The 18,275-nt window shown below is 39.8% G+C and overlaps 1 protein-coding gene across 1 annotated transcript; it reads right to left on the bottom strand.

Moving 5' to 3' along the window:
- Positions 1-25: 25 nt before the first annotated feature.
- On the bottom strand, positions 26-17,072 carry atxn1l (ataxin 1-like). The gene is made up of 3 exons (XM_082161310.1): positions 16,934-17,072; positions 13,685-14,757; positions 26-9,402 (listed from the first exon to the last, which is right to left on the bottom strand). Exons 2-3 carry the CDS (start codon positions 14,630-14,632, stop codon positions 8,077-8,079), a joined length of 2,274 nt encoding a protein of 757 aa, XP_082017436.1. The 5' UTR covers positions 14,633-14,757; positions 16,934-17,072; the 3' UTR covers positions 26-8,076.
- Between the last annotated feature and the right edge of the window lie 1,203 nt (positions 17,073-18,275).

Here is an 18,275-nt window from a genome sequence, read left to right on the forward strand (position 1 = left end):
AATAATAATAAAAAAACAAGAGCAATTGTACATTCACAGACTCAAAATTTTGTATTTCAGATTTTAAAAAAATGTATGCATTCTACATTGGATATTATTGTAATCATAATCTATTATTAAACTCTGTAATTGATGCATTGGATTCATCAGATGCATCAATGCACTTTTCCAACCCTTTTTAAAATATATTACAATTTACTAATTGAATGGAACGCATAAGAAAAACAGACGTCAAGCCAGCATGTTAATATTATATAGATATATATATATATATATTATATTGTGTTTACTTAACAAACATGATAAATGCAATGTTTCCAAGAAGTTAGCTGTAACAATAAAAATACAATATCTTTGTGTCCTTACATAGAATTAAAACAGGAAAACAAAATAAAACAAAACAGCCCTAAGTAGTTCACAGAGAGGTACAAATATACAGTACAAATCTATTTTATTCAAAAAAAGGGTACAAATAAAAACGCAACAAAATATAGTTATTAATGCTTTGTAAAGTTCAGGTAGGTGTAGGGTAGGCTAAGGGAGCACTTTGGGTAGACGACTCTAAGGCTTTTGAGAAGAATTAATACATATTGGTACGGGCGTACGGCCATACGATATTAAAACGTACTATACAAAGTTTATACAACCTGGATTATACTTGAGGATTGAATATAACACATACATCATTGCATATATTTCGCAGATTTTTATGCATTAAACAAAGATGCCATCTCATTTAAAACTGGTCACACATCATCACATAAAAAGCAGTGTCACTTAGTGCCAAGAAGTACAATGTCAAATTTGAGAGTATATAATGATTCCTTTAGAAACCTGATTTCAGCCGACATCACTGACTCTGGATTGCTGTGCCCCCCCGAGTTCTGTCTGGGATTTACACAAACTGCCATGTGTTAGGTTCATAATAAAGCCTTCCAAAACAATATATACAAAAACAATAATCAAATCACAAACAATTTGAAGCAATGATACAACTACTACAAGTCACTGAAATGTTACCGATACAGAAAACCCTGATGGTTTATTCTCGAGTGGGTTCAGCCGTTTTCACACTTCACAAACTATTAAACTCTCCATTTTGCACCGGATGTCAAACAGGGAGACTAAATGGACGTCTGTAAAAGATTTCCTCGGACTCTTATAGCCCAAACTATTATGTATATATATATATCTGCAGGGATTCTCGTTTTCTACGCCACCATCTTCTGACGCAGACTCCAATAAATTTAGTTTTCACTAATTTCCTCAAACCACTTTAATGAGGATTTTCTGATTATTAAAAAAAAAAAAAAAAAAAAAAAAAAAAAAAAAAGAGTAGTTTACGCAAAATGAGTGAAATTTGTTTTTTTGTAAGATTCAAACATTACACATTTTCTCTAAAAAAAGGACCGCTTACTAAGGAAGTGAGGGAAGCTGTTTCTGAGCTGGAATCAGTGCAAAGCATCAGTCTTGACTTCACTTCTGCTCTACTAAAAAGAGCAAAATATAAATAAAATAATAATTTTGAATTTTATTAAGCTTGCATTGTGTTCAACTAAGATACACATTATAAGCTAGTCCCAAAAAAAATTAAAAATAAAAAAATTTCATCTTACAATCAGGAAGTGCAACGTCACTAATTGTTGTCAGTGAGCAACCCGAGCCACATTACACCAGACCTTTACAGAGTCGTCCACGGTCAAAACGACTAGAACTGAAATGAGACTTTGTCTCCAAGTGAAATTGTACGACCTTGCAGAGTGGAAGTCACTTGTACGCATCGTTTACGAACAATGCACATCTTAAGGCGTTATTGACAAGCTAATATTATACAAAACATATTATCTTCATATCTGTACAAGCATAAAAATGTTGGATGATTGTTTACGTGGTTTCGAATTATTCCAATATAATGGCGAAACATTTACAATAACACTATAGGTGAGGGGGAAATAAGTGCAGAACATTTCATTGCATCAAAGTGACAAACGTCTATGTTACATGATTTAGGTGAGGCTCTATGGAAGAACAACACGGTTTCAGAGCGAAGAACAACGCAGAAGGCATGTGCACGAGAATAGGGCGTCTACACACCAGAAATATATCCTTTGATTTCAATGGGGAACATGAAAATCATCATTGATAAAAGTAAAAAACGCCAGTGTTGTGAAAATGCGACCAAAACCTGAATCTGAGGCTGGTCTGATTGTGCTTTTGTAAGTATTCCCGGAAAACAAATTCCCACTTTATTTCAACTAATCCAACTCTTTGCTCATTTAAGAATGCATTTCTACCCATGAAACCCTCTGTTTGTCTAGTGTGCAGGCGTCCTATTCTTCACAGGGAGATGAAATGCTTACATCAGTGCTGTACTGCTCAATATGTATGCAAAAGCGAGGTATAAAAGGACATGATTGGATTAATTCTCTCACATCCATAGAGAGAAGGAAATGCAGAAGCGTAGGAATGTAGCTTAAGCTTAAACCTTCTGTGCTGTTACCATTGAATATGCAACGTCAAATGATAAAAATCACAGCTTTACAGTGTCACAATTTACAGATTCCCACCCCCCCCACATTGATCTTGCGTCAATAGCTTAAACTTAGTGCTGTAGGGATGACACTTTTGCTGTCCAAAACCTGGAAACGGGTTAACATTTTAGCACTTCCAATGGGTTTTTGGTTAAAAGCCTGAAATAAAGTCAGTAGTTAACACAAGCTCAAGATATTTTCATGTTTTATTTTACAAAAAAAAAAATACATTAGTAATACCATCATGAGCTTTTACTTGTCTTGTAAAAGGCGGTTTATAACAAGTGGCTAAATGGGACTACAGAGGTTATCGGGGACATTAAAGGAGTCATGACCTGGCTTTTAAAAAAAAAATATATATATTGTTGTCTGAGGTTAACTTATGACGTTCGCTTGATTTTTACAGTCAAAAAACATCAAAATGAATTAGTAATAGGCTATTTTCTACCCTGGTTTTGAGCCTAGCTCCTGAAACGCTCGGTTTTTATGAGCGTGCCGCATTAAAGATTTGGAAGTAAACGCCCACTGCTATGATTGGATGACAGTTTTGCATATTATAATGAGTTTCATGTAAAGTGCGAATTGGTGGGCGGGGCTAAACAGGCAGTGTTGAAGTAGGCGTTGATCATCTTCTGCGGAGGCGGGGTTTGATACCCTTTGACATCATAGCTCCCCACTATGAAAAACCTGTCGTTCGCTGTGCCTGGTGTCAATAAAAGCTTTTATTGGACTAACAAGGAAGTTTTCAGTTCTAAAACTTACAGGATATTCTTATAGTATGATGACCTCTTATTTGTCAAAAGCTCAAGGAAAATTTGATTTCTCAGTTCATCACCCCTTTAAACATCCTCAGCCGAACAGGTTAACTCATCTACATATTTGTCCACGTTCACAATCTTGTTGTGTTTATAATCATGCTCTTGCAAACTATTCTAACTTCAGGGATTTAAAAAATAAATAAATAAAAAATAGACAAAGTTGTCGGACACTTAATGGTGGTGACGTTGATGTCATGCAACCGTGGTGTAGATCGTTTATAGCCTACATTTTGCCTTTACTTCGGAGGACTGCATTTATGCTTCACAATTCAAAAGTTGTGTTCATTTGTGAAGATTATCATGTTGAACAAAACGTGAATAAATTGTATTTTCTACAATAATATGTTGGGTATTGTTGAGGGAAACTTCCAGGTTGACCTACAAAAATGTCATCAGTGCAGCACTCCATTACTAATTTTCTATCGTAATATTTCTAATTGTAGGTATTTGGGATGCTATGAAGTTTCAGGCAGAAAGGTTGACGTTGCAGAATAGACCGGATCAAAATGGCCCTCAACAGTACGTGATGATTTTAAAGCCAGCAAGATTGATATATGACATGTGATGACAGTAAGAGCAAAGTGGAGACATGCAAATCTCCCAGAGAACAGAGCTTAATAAGACAGACCAGAGTAAAGTTAAGACATTGGGAAGGCACAAACATAGCGTCAACTCTTCTTGGTTACAGTGCACAGGATAGTAGCTCAGTTCTTAATGAAAGCGAACTCAGTCCATCTCCGCCATGAAGGTTGCATGTGGGAGATTTCATCTCCACGAGAGATGGCTGGTAAGGCAGTGCATTTGAGAAGACCGAGAACAGTGCACCATTGCTGACAAAAAATCGAATAAAAAAAATACAGCACCAAACTAGCGACACAAGATAAGCTTCAAGTTATGTGATTTGGTAGTGACATAGACCTAACTGACTACTACCATAAAGGTCACCAAGCCTGCGGGTTACTAGAGAAAATACAGAATGTGCAACGATATCGAAATGTTTCTTGAAACGCAGCCGACCACAGACGAACTGGTGAGAGTGTAGAAACTGCATTACTCGTAGGGTGCTGACTGAGTCTCTACTGCATAGCTCATGCTAAAGCTGTATCTTTCTGCTATCTCGAGTATTGCTTCATGTCAAATGTAATACTTAAAACAATGGAACAGGTCCTAAATTTTAATAACAACAAATCCCCACTCATCAATTTTCCCTGTGTGTGAACCTAACAACCTGAAACCAATCAAAGTTGGTCTCCCAAGCCGGTTGACCAGCTGTTCAAAAAAACCAGCAAACCATACGCACTTGACCAGGCTGAAGACAAGCAGACCAGATTAGGCAGGTTTAAGATGTTTTTCCCAGTCTGGAACATACTAAATTTGTGTCTACAAGGCCTTGGATGACAGTTGTGACCCTTTTGGGCAGCTCAATCTCCACAGTTAAGTGAGCAATAATGAAATGTCCTCTGTGAACCATCTTAAAGGGGTCCAACATGTGCCACCGAAACATTCTGGGACGAAGGGGAAAGAGCAAGGAAGAAATAACATGAACTAGATTTGAGACCAGATTATAAATAGCATGAAAGTGGGACTCCTTTTAAGAGGGAACAGGACGTCTCCAAACAAAACAACAGATGATGCTCATGAAATGCTTCATAAACAACAAATGGATTTGAACCAATGTTGGTTGATCAAAACCAAATACTGTTATACTCGATACACACATAGCCATTTCTTCATTTTGTCTGAATCAGACTTGTTGGTAAACCAGGTAGGTTTACACTAGGGCAAATGGTTATGGGGTCCACTAAGTGTCCCCACATAATTTGTCCTGTGAGTTCAATCGATTAACCCTTCTTTATTCCTCTTCCGAACTTCTCTTTAACATTAAGAGGTTTTAGAACTGCACAGACATGTGGTATCATTGAGGTTGATGCAGTCTGGAGGAAGTCTAAATCTAACTAGTCAAATGCTAGCGCTACATTTATATAAAATATATATATATATATTATTATTTTAGCTAAAAGAAAAAAAAAAACCTCTTAAAGCCTTGAGTGATAGTGAGAGTGCAAAAACTGTTAAATTAAATCATGGCCCAAACAGAGAAAGCCCAGCAATGCCAAGAGCCAACAATGCAGAGAAATACCAAAGGTCTCATGAAAGAACTTGAACCAAAATGGAAACGAAAAATTGCACCTGACAAATAGTAAGTGGAGGCAAAACATTGAGGGGGAAACAAAGAAACATTACAACAACAACAACAGCAAAAGGAAAAGTGGGAATGTCAGGCTCTTTTCTGGAATGCTGTTTTGAAACTAAACACAATCTTCCTAATGTTTATATTATTTGGTCTAATTGCACTTAAGTCATGATTTCATCCATCTGAAAATGTTCAGTAACTACGAAAAGTGAAACTGCAGCATTTTCTCTTGGCTAATGTGTAAACAGTGTCAACCTTGCCTGTCAGTTTCTCGTGAGCCAAAAACCACCAACAAAACTGAATACTTCAAAAAGAACACAAACATTTTCCCTTCATTATTAAAAAAAACAAACAAACAATAAAACACATAATATATCTGATTCCTGTTAAAGAGTCAGTGTGAGTCAATTGAACTTATCTGTGCAATACAAGACCTGCAGTACAAGTTTTAAAAATCACTCGTGGGTAATATTGCCAAGAAGAGAAGAGAACGCAATACTGTACAAGAGTTCACCACTTACAGAAACCAAAGAAGAAACCATAAAAACCTCAGCACAGATTTGAATTAGAAACTATATTAATAAAGCTCTTTCCTCTTTCAAAATGAGTTTACGGTTCAACACTGGTCCTAACCAGGCATGACGTGACAAGTTTCCAGTGATGAGTGATTTGTCCGTCCAAACTGAAAGCAAAAATGCTACACCCTGTGACATAAAAAACCTATGGAGGGATTTTGGACCAATGAGATTTCACGTTAGGCAGAGTTACCGAGCACAATACCACAAAAACAGAAATCGACAAAATTGAGAGCCAAAAGCGTCCTGTTGCTTGGCGCTTTTTGCAGACACACCACAATATAACTCATGCATCACTTGTTTTATCATGTCATACCTGGTTAGGACATCATTTAAGGTAGACCAAGGTCTTTTTAGAAATAGCAAAAGCTGACCCTGAATATCCTAATCAGCGGGTGTTTCAGAAAAGCCCCATTTTGAGGTGTGATTTCATATGTCATCTCTGAAGACACTACTGGTCAGACAGAAAATCTGCCTAAAAGAAAGAGGTGTTGTTTTAGGGGTAATTGCATGCTTGTAATGAACTCCTGTAGTAACTGTTAGAGTGAGTATTATCACAAAGTGAAAACTGCATTATCTTAGAAAATCAAGAGAAGTGCAGGAAAAGGTTTTTACATACAGACCGCAAACGCTGCACATAGAAAAATCTAAATACAAGGAGTAATCTATCCTGTACGGGATTTAAAAAAAACAAAAAAAACATGAAAAACAACTATTGCTTTGATTTTGATAACTGAGCAGGGTCAGTCCACACCCAACAGCAGTGAATCTACACTTGTCTGTGCTCAACGCTTCCAATGGGACGATTTCATTTAAACCTGCACCCTTCAGAGCAATAATCCATTTCCACAGGAACAAGCCGTTCGCAAACGACTAGAACCTGTTCCACATTTGGTCTCAGCTTCGCAAGCATGGCTGATTTTGGCTGATACCACATGTTGTCTCCAGGAAATAGGGCACAACAATGTAGGATTAAAAAAAAGAAGTTAATTATCAGACTGAAGGATGCTTCCAACCATGAGGTACTATTTTAGAGGCGTTTTCCTAGGCCAGCCTTACTGGGGAAATGATAACTCCAATCGGTTGAGGAGGAGAGATCACATTGAAACTGGAATGCAGATTCAGAGCCACTGCTGAATCAAAACTAAAAACCTCTGAGGAGTCGTTAATGCAACTGTTAAGATGTGTGTGAGACTTCATCTGGAAATAGTTCCTGATTGTAGAAAGATTGTTGGATCGATTGATTGATTGATGTGACGATGCTGGGCAACTGTTCTCAAACTCCAGACTAGAAAGTAGTCCTCAGCAGAAGCACCCTGAGAAGAGGCAGGGAGAGGAGGAGAGTGTAGGAAAGTGAGGACAAACACACCTCTAGAGAGAGACGCATTAAAAACTGTCCAAGTTTTAAGGTCTTAGCCAATAAAAGCCTGGCAGCGCAACAAGGGAAACAGTCAATGTTTAGAGAGAAAATGCCTGTCTTTTAGGGAAAAAAAGTTGTTGTTGAGCAATCTATCCTCTTTCGTCCTTCTTCAAAATATATAATTATTATTGTAAAGGCTTGTCAAGATTCTATGGCTGTATCCCATTCTTATCCCTGGCCTTTCTGAAATAAACATCTACTTGAGGAACTGCAAGATATCTTTATGCAAGTGATCACTGCCAAAACATGATAGTTCACCCACAGGAACACGCAGACGATGCAGGCTTTGGTACGTGATTTACCAGATAAAGCTGCCCATGCAGATCATTGCGAACTCTGACTATGACCTGGCAAAATAAGTCCTCTGCTCGAGACCAGAACCGAAAAGAACCGGAGAAGGGGGCAGCAGGGGGAATCTTCCAATATGTGCAAAATCTCAAACATTCTGAGGCTACATTCTCTCTCCCTCCGACCACGCTCCCTCTTTCACATCCGACTGACACTTCACTCCCAAAGACAATCTCTTTTGTGTTTGCTGCTACTTGCCGGCGTTCGAGCGGCCCTCGATGGATAGCTTGACCTCCTGAGGGATAAATGATGGCCGAGAGGAGCCAGAGGTGGCGACTGAGGCTAAACTTCCCTCCTCATTCTTGATGTTATATCTTTGGAAGCCAGGGGCAGACCAGCGCCTCTGGGACGCCCCTATGGAAGAGGCTCCCGCTCCGGTTCCCGGTGGAGCATGACCCTCAGTGTGCAAATAGTAGTTGCTCTGGCTCCGAGTGTGCTCTGCTGAAGTCCTGTTCGGTCTGGGGGACACATCGATGTGTCGAGGACCCCCGACCTGCATGGGCTCTTCCTTGTCCCTGTCCCTCTCTCTGTGGATGCGCTCCATCTTTAATTGGTTTGGTGGCCGAGGGGTGTGCTGGGGCGCAGGGGGGCCCATTGGCTGAGGAGGGGCTCCTGAATTGGAGTTGGCTTTGGTGGGAGTCCGGGCCTGCAGTTGCTGCGTCGGTTTCTGCTGCAACGTGGCTTGCTGCTGCAGCGTCACGGACACGCAGACGTCGCCCACTTGCAGATGGTGGCAGGTGAGACCGTACAGTTGGGCAGTCCCCTCAGGGCTACAGGACGACCAGCCCTGTCCGAAAACGAAAAACGGGTGTTCGGGGGGAACATCTATAGTCACTTTGCTCTGTTGCTCCCCTACGTTGAAATGCAGCGCCACTAGACCGGGCCGCTGACTAGCGCGGATATCCACCACCATGCTCGAGTCGATCTTCAGTCCACCGCTAACTTCTGCGCTCCGCACAAAGTCCTGAGTCTGCAGATCTTCCACACGCTTGAGCTCTCCGGTAGCCAACTGGATGATGGCGCCCTTCATGAAGTGCGACGGGCCGGTGGGTGCCAGCAGAGGAGCCTGTGGTAAAGCACCAGGAGCTTGAGTGGGAAGCTGCTGGGAGGGCTGCTGACCGTGTTGGGGAGGCAGCTCTGCCACCGCCCGCTCTGGGAGACACGCTACTGCATCCATGGCTTTTGTATACGTAGCGGGAGAAGCAACGATGGCTGCTGAGGCCACATCGTTGGATTGATAATGCTGCTGCTGCTGTTGTTGCTGTTGGTGATGATGGTAGTCCAGGGGCACGAAAACAGGCTGCCCATTGGCCAAGATCACGGCATGACCTTGTTGAACGATATGCTGCTGATGAGCTCTGGATTCAGCAGGATTTAATGCATATGCTGTTCTGACTTCGCTGTGAGTCTCTCGACTCCTCTGAGAGCTTTGAGAAAGGTTCAGAGGGACATGTGCTGCTTCCTTGCGACTCATGCCATGGACAGGAGAGGACAGTCGTCCAACCACCTGCTGGACCTACAAATGAAATGACAAAATTAGTCAGAGAAAATCTAATTCTTTAAATGGACCAGTTTATTGAATAATTAGACAAAATATAAAAAAAAATAATAAAAAGCTTGCATGTATATTTTTGTTTATCATCATATCTGATACATCTGACATTTATGGCTCATATGATATAGGAGAATATGGATCTCTCACTCAAGGAGGCAAAATGGAGCAAAAATATGAAATTTGGTGCAGTTGATGTTATTTATATTGCCAAAAAGTAAGATTAAAAATTCTGATAGCTTGTAATGTAAATCAATGAGATTTGTATGACCGTTCAGCAGAATATTTGCATAAAATGCATTTAAATATCAGTTATCACAATATCTCCCAATAATATCCTAGTGCTGAGTATAAATCAAAAACCAATCTCTGTTGTTTTACTAAGTAGTAGCCTGAGTTACTCAATCCTCAACACACCCAAAGCGGCTATTAAAGGAAGGAAGTGGTGTAAACTGATGCTGACTCACAAGAATTGCCCCAAAAAAAGGAAAAACTCTGAAAATACATTAAGTAGAGATGAAGCAGGAGACATTTAAAATATTACTCTGTGTAGGTCCAGATTATGTTACAATATTAAATCAAGTTTGAGGAAAAGTCTGACACTGCAAAACATCACAGTGCGTAGTTGCACTCCAAGTGAACCTTACTGGTTGTATAATAATCAGGTTGTAGCAGGTAATCAGTTCAACAAAGAAACCTGATTTCCAACTTCTATTCAAATGTGGATACCTTGGAAGTTGTAACAATAACATGTTCAGTGCGGTTGTTGGTATAATTAACTAAAACAAAAAATTCAGTAATTGATCTAAATATTAGATAAAAAATAATAATAATAAAAAAAAAGTATGCTAAAATTAAACCTAAAAATATAATAACAAAAGCTAACTCAAAACATTAATAAATACTATGATAGTATATAAATAATAAAAAAAATGAAACTGGTACAGTGGGATCCAAAAATCTGAAACCACACTTCAGAAAATTCAAACATTTAGAATGAAAGATTTAGAGATTTAAACATGAAAACAAACCCCAGCAAATAAATAAATGATTATATCATTTACATATTACAATACAAAATTTGTGTTGTTTGTTTAATTGGGTTCTCTTCATCTAGACACGGTTAAAAGGTGCAGTAAGCGATTTTCTGAGAAACGCTATTGAAAATTTAAATCAACACCTAAACAAACAATTTTGTGAATTTTGTGACTGTATGCTAGATGTCTGTTCTGTGTGTGCTGAAAAAAGTGTTTGTATATAGTCCTAGTTGTGTAAATAGGAGGGAAAAAAACGTGGATTGGCAGTATACACTCATGGTGAGGGAAGAGAGTGAGTGAGCGAGCGAGTAGGACAGAAAGAGAAAGAGAGATGGCCGAGATATTACCAAAGAGGAAAAGGTCTGGGGAATATAATTGGAAGGAGGGTTACGATCAGATAAGAGCTTTAGGACCCACATTAATATTGGAAAGCTTTCCAGCACTGGAGAGACGTTATGCCTGGTTCCGATTACACGATTTTTTTGTCTGTTACGATAGTCACTGTGTCAGATTACACGATTTTGACTCCTAAAAATCTTGTCATGTCGTGGACAAGAAACATGTCAGACTACACGTTGTTTTCCGACCAGTCATCGCGAGCCGTCTCACACACTCATTCACTCGCACATATACACGCTCACTCACATTGCCTACACGCACGCACGCACACACACACACTCACTCACTCACTCACTCACTCACTCACTCACTCACTCACTCACTCACTCACTCACTCACTCACTCACTCACTCACTCACTCACTCACTCACTCACTCACTCACTCACTCACTCACTCACTCACTCACTCACTCACTCACTCACACACTCACACACTCACACACTCACACACTCACACACTCACTCACACACTCACACACTCACTCACACACTCACTCACACACTCACTCACACACACACTCACACACACACTCACTCACACACTCACTCACACACTCACTCACACACTCACACACACACTCACTCACACACTCACTCACACACTCACTCACACACTCACTCACACACACTCACACACTCACTCACACACTCACTCACACACTCACTCACACACTCACACACTCACTCACACACTCACTCACACACTATACGAGATGAAACGATCGAATCTTGCGTCCCGACGCCCGTTGTCGTTTGCGAATCCCCACGACACCCTACGGATCGTGCCAAAATCGTGCTAAAATCGTGTAATCTGAACCAGGCATTAGAGAGACATTAGAGAGAGGGAAGGCCTGAAAACTGACGCCGAGGTTCCTTTGTTTCTGCTCGACACGTGAGCAACATTGTTTTTTGCTGTTTCACAAAACCAAGGTATGCTGTATGCATCACATTCACAACTGATTCATCCATTGCATGAGCTGTCTAATGTGCCAGCTGTTATTGGTTGCCTGTGTTTCATAGCGTGTTCGCTATTTAGGGGGCGGAGAAATGAAGGGATGGGTGTGTTTGTTTGAGTGTCGATTTCACACATCAACAATGTTTCTCATAAATCGCTTACTGCACCTTTAAACAAAGATCTGATCTCAATATAGGTCAAAATTATACACTGGCCACCATTTTTAATCAGCTTTTCTGCAGTGCACTCAATAGTCCTGTGATGTGGCAAATGACTGTTTAATAAGAAATCAAAGTTGACCACATTACTTACTTAGAAGTACATTCCCGGTGATACTGTAAGAACTTGCTCTTCTTCTGAAATGACTTCTCCTTTTGAAATAGCTATTTAGGCACTGCTTTAGCAAACCCACATTTGGTCTTGCTCTATTCTGACATTTAACACCCACTATCCAATGAGTTTCCGATTATAGCATGCCAGAAATTGCTGTCACAAATTGCTGTCACATGTCAAGTTAACAACCCATCTACAACTCTTTTTATGAATTGTAGTAAAACAGAAGGTCAAATATGTGATCGTATCATTCAGCAGAAGTTTTAATTTGCTGACATTAGCATTAAAATTGTAAAATCATATTTGTGTTCTAAAAAAAAAAAACACCTTTTACGCTTTCAAACACTGTCTCACATACATGGCACGTCATGCCCTTTCTTTTTTAAAACCACAGCATGTACATTTCAGATTGTTGATCGAAAAAAACGGTTGAATTCTGGAGTGAAAAACCACAGACCTTCAATAACCCACTTTCTTTGAACGGACCCTTTTAACATTTAACATTAGCATAAGTCGTCGTGGTGAACGGGAGATGACAGAAAAAAAAAACCATTTTGCTCCAACAGCAAACATACCATTTGCTCCAACAGCAAAATAAAACATCCGTGATTGGCGTCTCATGACTAATATCAAGAGAGTGATTACGTTGGTCAGAAATTTGTCATCAGATCAGTCCCTCAGCCGTTGTGTTAATGCTTTTTTTTGTGTGTGTGTCATTTACTGCAAAGGTAATATAAGACAATGCATAGTGTTATACATGTGTATAAAAAAACTTTTTTTTAACGAAAATATGAAAAACTTTACTAGCAATGCTGATAATTGTGGAAATGCGAAGTCTGTGAAAAAGGTCCATTTCTAAAACTCTCTACGAAACTTTCAGCAAGAGTCAAGTCATCTTCATTTATATAGCGCTTTTAACAATGTAGATTGTTCCAAAGCGGCTTTACATTGATAATAGGAAATTAAAGTAACAGAGATTGTTTTGGCTTTACAGCAGCTCTAGAATAAAGTTATTGTCCAGCTAAAGTTAGTTTGATTGATTCACTTCCGTCGCAACGATCATTAGTTATTAACTTAGGGGCCGCTAACACAACACCGTTTCAACAGAAAACTTTTAAAGTTCTTTCTGCGCAAAACGCGAACCTATGAAAACGCTGATGGCGTGCACATGATGCGTATTACGAGTTCAGTCTATAGGTACGTGCGTTTGAATATATGTGCGCAGGCGTGTAGTCCTTCCCTACAAACCAACCCTCAACAAACTACTTGTCTGGCCTTAAAATTAATAATACAGAATTGTTATCGCTTCCGCGTAGCCACGCGAACCGGAATTATCCCGACAACGCTTTATCTCTGTAGAGAGGTAAAGAGAGGGAGGCCTTCACAGGGGAGAGATTAGTTGACACTTCAGGAGTGCGTTGTCGTCGCATCCAGAATATGTAATACTTTATAGATATGTAAAAGACATTTTACGTATATATTAACACATTGATCCTATAATAGTAAACCATCTGTCCCTTACCTCGAGATCAGTGTCTGGCGTGCTTCTCTGTCCTGGAGACATTCTGCCCTCCAGCCTGCGGCTTTTCAAGCTCTTGTCTTGATGGGACTCGTGCTGCAGCCGTGCACTTCTGGCCGAAGAAAATGCATCTAGATGGCTCTCCCTGCCTCCGTGGTCTCGGTCCCCACCATTCAGCTCCCTTTCCTGCTCTAGGACTCGTTGAGGTTGGACGCCCCTGACGGCGGGGTGGTAGAACACAGGCATGCCTCTCGGGCTGTGCTCCCCGGCAGGTAACATCCCTACAGTCCCCAGCGCCGCTTGTGTCGCCGCCTGCTCAGATGGGTGCACCAGAGGCGCTGTCATTTTGGTGTACGCGTGGGTCGAGACCTGCTGCTGCTGATGTGACGAGACCACTCCTTCCTGAATCACTGATTGGTATGGAACTAGGTGCGGCTGGGGAACAAATCCCGTAGGCACGCCGTAGGGAACCGCAGTCGCGTACGGAGAGCTAACAAACTGCAAGGAGGAGTGCGGGATCTGGGTGTAGCCGAGCGGAGGGTAGGGAACACTAGTATGTTGTAACACCGAGGAAGGAACGGTGTAGGCAGGAGAAATGTGGCTGAGAACAGGTGAGTAGGTGCCAGCGGGCAAAGCTACTTTATAGAGCATGCTATACTGATCCATGGGTAACCCGATGAGACCCTCAGCACCCTCCACCCCATAATGCACGCTCGGCTGGGCTCGCACCCACTCGCCACTACCACTTTGGGCTTCTCCGCTCACTCCAGAGCTTTGTGAAGACGGGCCATCCTCACCTCCTCCTCCACTCCCGATTCCGCTGCCTCCCGCTCCGCCGCTGATGCTACCGCTGCTGCTGTTGTTGGTGGAGGTGTTGTTGTTGTTGTTAACAGGGAGGTCCCGCTTTTTGGGAGGGAGGCACTCCTGGTTGCGCTCGTGGACTGGCTTCATGGTGATTCGGGATGAGAATGGGCGCTGTTACTGAACAGAGGAAGGGACAAAGCCTGACAGCCGCGGAAATAGCACCACTGGAATCAGCTCTGAGAACCTCCCGCTGGCCTCTTCCATCACCTTACCTAAATGCATAAAGAAATTATGTATAAATATAAACAACATATTCAAACTCATGATGTATATAGGCTATTGCTGGACATACTGACCAAGCCAATAAAATGGCTGGTTTAGACAACTGTGCCAACTAGTCAATTAAAGAATGTGGACAATCTGCCATATGTCATTTTCAAACTCTGCATTTATATAGAAATTGCTATAATATTTTTGGTGAATATTTAGTACAACTGCCATGTTACTTATAAGCAATGTGCAAGAGTAAATATTTTCAAATATGTATTACATAGCATAGTTTACTTGGCATTTCACATTTTTAAAGGGAATTTTTTTTGGCAATTTGCATAATCTTTTTCCATGTTACTTGCTCTCAGATCTCCCCGTTTATTTGTCAGTTTGAAACAACAATCACCACTGAATCAACCCTTTAGATTTATTAGTTGCAGCCAAGTTTGATTCAATTCAGATTATTTGGACAATATACACTAATACACACAATTTTGCAATTTATGTGCCAAAACTGATAATAATTGTTGAGCCATTAATTAAACAACCATAATATAATATAATATAATACAAGTGTTATTGATAAGCATTTTTTATAGTTTTAATTTTCGTAATAAAGATAAAGTTAAATTATAAATAAAAAACTGAGCTGAAAATTTTGCCTTGGCAACTAACTGAAATATTCAAATATTTAAGAACATTATAAAACCTTTGAAAAACAGTGACAAAAAGCACTTTTTTTTAGGTATGACTGTGTCATTTATATTCTAGAGCAAAATGTGGAAGTCTCTTTGAGTAACCTTAACCACAGACCTGTTTTACTCATTCAACAAAAGCCACTTTTCTAAAAAACCCATTGGAAATTACCAAGGAAATCCACAAATGCCCCTTTCCAGTTTGGCCTAAACACAACGTTGAGGATACTAGAAAGCAAGATACGAACATCATCACTTAACCTCAGAGCCGTTAAAGGGAAATTTTGCAAACTTCCATTTACAGATAAGTGAAATCATTCCAAATGCAAGACTTATCATCTTTTACTATATTTTATTTTAATTAGTAATGTTGACATCATACTCTAAAAACTACAACCGTTTAATAGTATTTCAAAGCTTATTCTAATCATATTTAACCTTATAGCTCACAGAACAAACATCACAATAAAAAAAATGAGTGCAGTAACAGCCATAATAGTTAATATAATTAGGCCTAAAAGATAAAGCACTTAATATATATTTCTTCCAGGCTAACTGTGTTGAACCCATGATGCCTCTGGCTCTGTGATTCATACACGTCAGATTCAATAAAGGGAAAGAAAGTGCAGAAATAGAAGGAGCCTAAACCACCATACTAGTTCTCATTTTTGTGTGTGCTGTCTTAACATTTGGTATATTTCACATTAATACAAATCTAGGCGTAGTATGTGTTTAGAGCGGACTTCAAGTATCATACATAAATACACGACAGACCCAAATACAAACATACCCGCGTAAAAGGTAATAAAATGCCCCAGAAAATCAATTCTAGGCGCAATTTCGCTCCGTAGTAAAAGTAGATTTCTGCTACTACATGCCAGGTGGATAAAATACACCGCCACCTTTCTAAATATAGCAATCTCTCATTTTAATAGCCAATTTCATAAATCAAAAAGCAGTCACCGAATCGTTTGCTAAAACAAAAAGTTTCCATGAAACGGAAACTTCGGCTGCCTACATTATCCTGACACTATTAAACTGAAAAAGCGTAAAATAAAAGCGTAATAAAAACATTAAAAGCCCAAAATAAGATGCAATAACGTACAAATTTGATGTGTTTGGGTGTTAGTAATCCCTGTCAGGATTGACATCGCGCTGAAGTGAATCGTGGCACGAGACACTAGTGATGTTTTCATCAAGACTCAAGCGTTAGCCAGCTGCTATTAAAGCCTTTCACTTCACTAGCCAGACGTTTCAAACGGGCAATATAATCAATAATTTGCATGGAAACAGTTTGGTGCGTTCGCTTCATTTCGTCCAGTCAAAAACTTTGGTAGTCAAAGCATGTTTGAAACTAAAGCAGGACTAAATGAAAGGCTGGGATTGCCACCGGACCGCCGCTAACGAGCTAATCGCTCTTCCCACATACTCAAACCGCCGCTCCTTTACCCGCACGCAAACGCCCTGCGACACAAACACTCACCTCCGCATAGCATCGTGTAGACGACGGGAAAAATACAGACTCTCCGTGGAGTTCGTGCAATAAATCAATGGTGAAATATGGGCTGGTGATATCTGCCCATTCCAGAGGCCAGCAGACTGAAACCCAGCGGCGCGCGCTGATGACGTCATGGAGGAGTTGATCCGCGGCTTCGTTGCAGCAGAAACATTTAAGTTTTTTCATTCTCATACTCATATCACACTCATATTACAGCATATAATTAAATATATATCATTATTTTACTTGCATGTATTATATATATACATACACATGCATATATAATTTTAAAATCATCATTTTTACAGATGGAAATCATATTAGTTATTTTTTCTCTTTTCACAATTCAGTGAGCATAGATAGGAGTGAATCTTAAACTGTTTCCCCCCTCCATGTTCCGTGGAATATCACTAGAGGGCAATGTTGAGCTGTCACTCAATGTTATGTTGGGCCTTGAGGAAACAGACAATTAAAAAGCTTTACTGCCTCTTAGATAAAAACATATCTTTGCTGTTCAGACATACAGGCTACAAAGCCGGGTTAAAACCAACGAGACTGATAACACTAATCATGGTTTAAAGGGATAGTTCATCCAAAAATGAAAATCACTAACTCACCCTTCAAGTTGTTCCAAACCTGTATGAGTTTCTTTCTTCTGCTGAACACAAAAGAAAATATTTTTAAGAATATGGTTAACCAACCAGTTGATGGATCCCATTGACTTCCATATTATTTTTTTCATACTATGGAAGTCAATGTGTATTGACTTCCATAGTCAATACACATTGACAAAGCCATCTGTATATTATATTCAGTACATATCTAGCTGTAAATTCTGTTCACAGTAATAGTTATCTGTATATTATATTCATAGGACAAATCTATCTGTAAATTTTTGTTTATAATAGTATTCAACTCTATATTTATTCAGTACATATCCATGTTCTGCACTTATGGAACCACTGTATATCCTGCACTTGCTGCTATTGCACTTCTGGTTAGACCTAAACTGCATTTCGTTGCCTTGTACCTGTACTTGTGTAATGACAATAAAGTTGAATCTAATCTAATCTAATCTAAATCAATGGAAACCAGATTCTTCAAAATATTCTCAAAAAGAAATGTATACAGCTTTGGAGCAACTTGAGGGTTGAGTAAATTATGTCAGAATTTTAATTTTTGAATGAACTACCCCTATTCCTATCAAATGTGTTAGATGAGATCAGGGGTTTTCAATCTTTTAGATGCTATGGACGTTGGGAGAGACCACCAAACATGATCATCCTCATGCAAGGGACCCAGTGCTACACACTACAGCACAGTAGGT

The sequence above is a fragment of the Leuciscus leuciscus genome (assembly GCF_965113295.1).
Source record: "Leuciscus leuciscus genome assembly, chromosome: 2".
Classification (NCBI taxonomy): Eukaryota; Metazoa; Chordata; class Actinopteri; order Cypriniformes; family Leuciscidae; genus Leuciscus; species Leuciscus leuciscus.

Excerpts from the sequence above, each read along its gene's own strand:
- atxn1l (XM_082161310.1), bottom strand. The coding sequence starts at position 14,632 with ATGAAGCCAGTCCACGAGCGCAACCAGGAGTGCCTCCCTCCCAAAAAG. Across the intron at positions 9,403-13,684 it reads CGCCAGACACTGATCTCGAG|GTCCAGCAGGTGGTTGGACG; the intron begins GTAAGGGACAGA and ends TTTCATTTGTAG.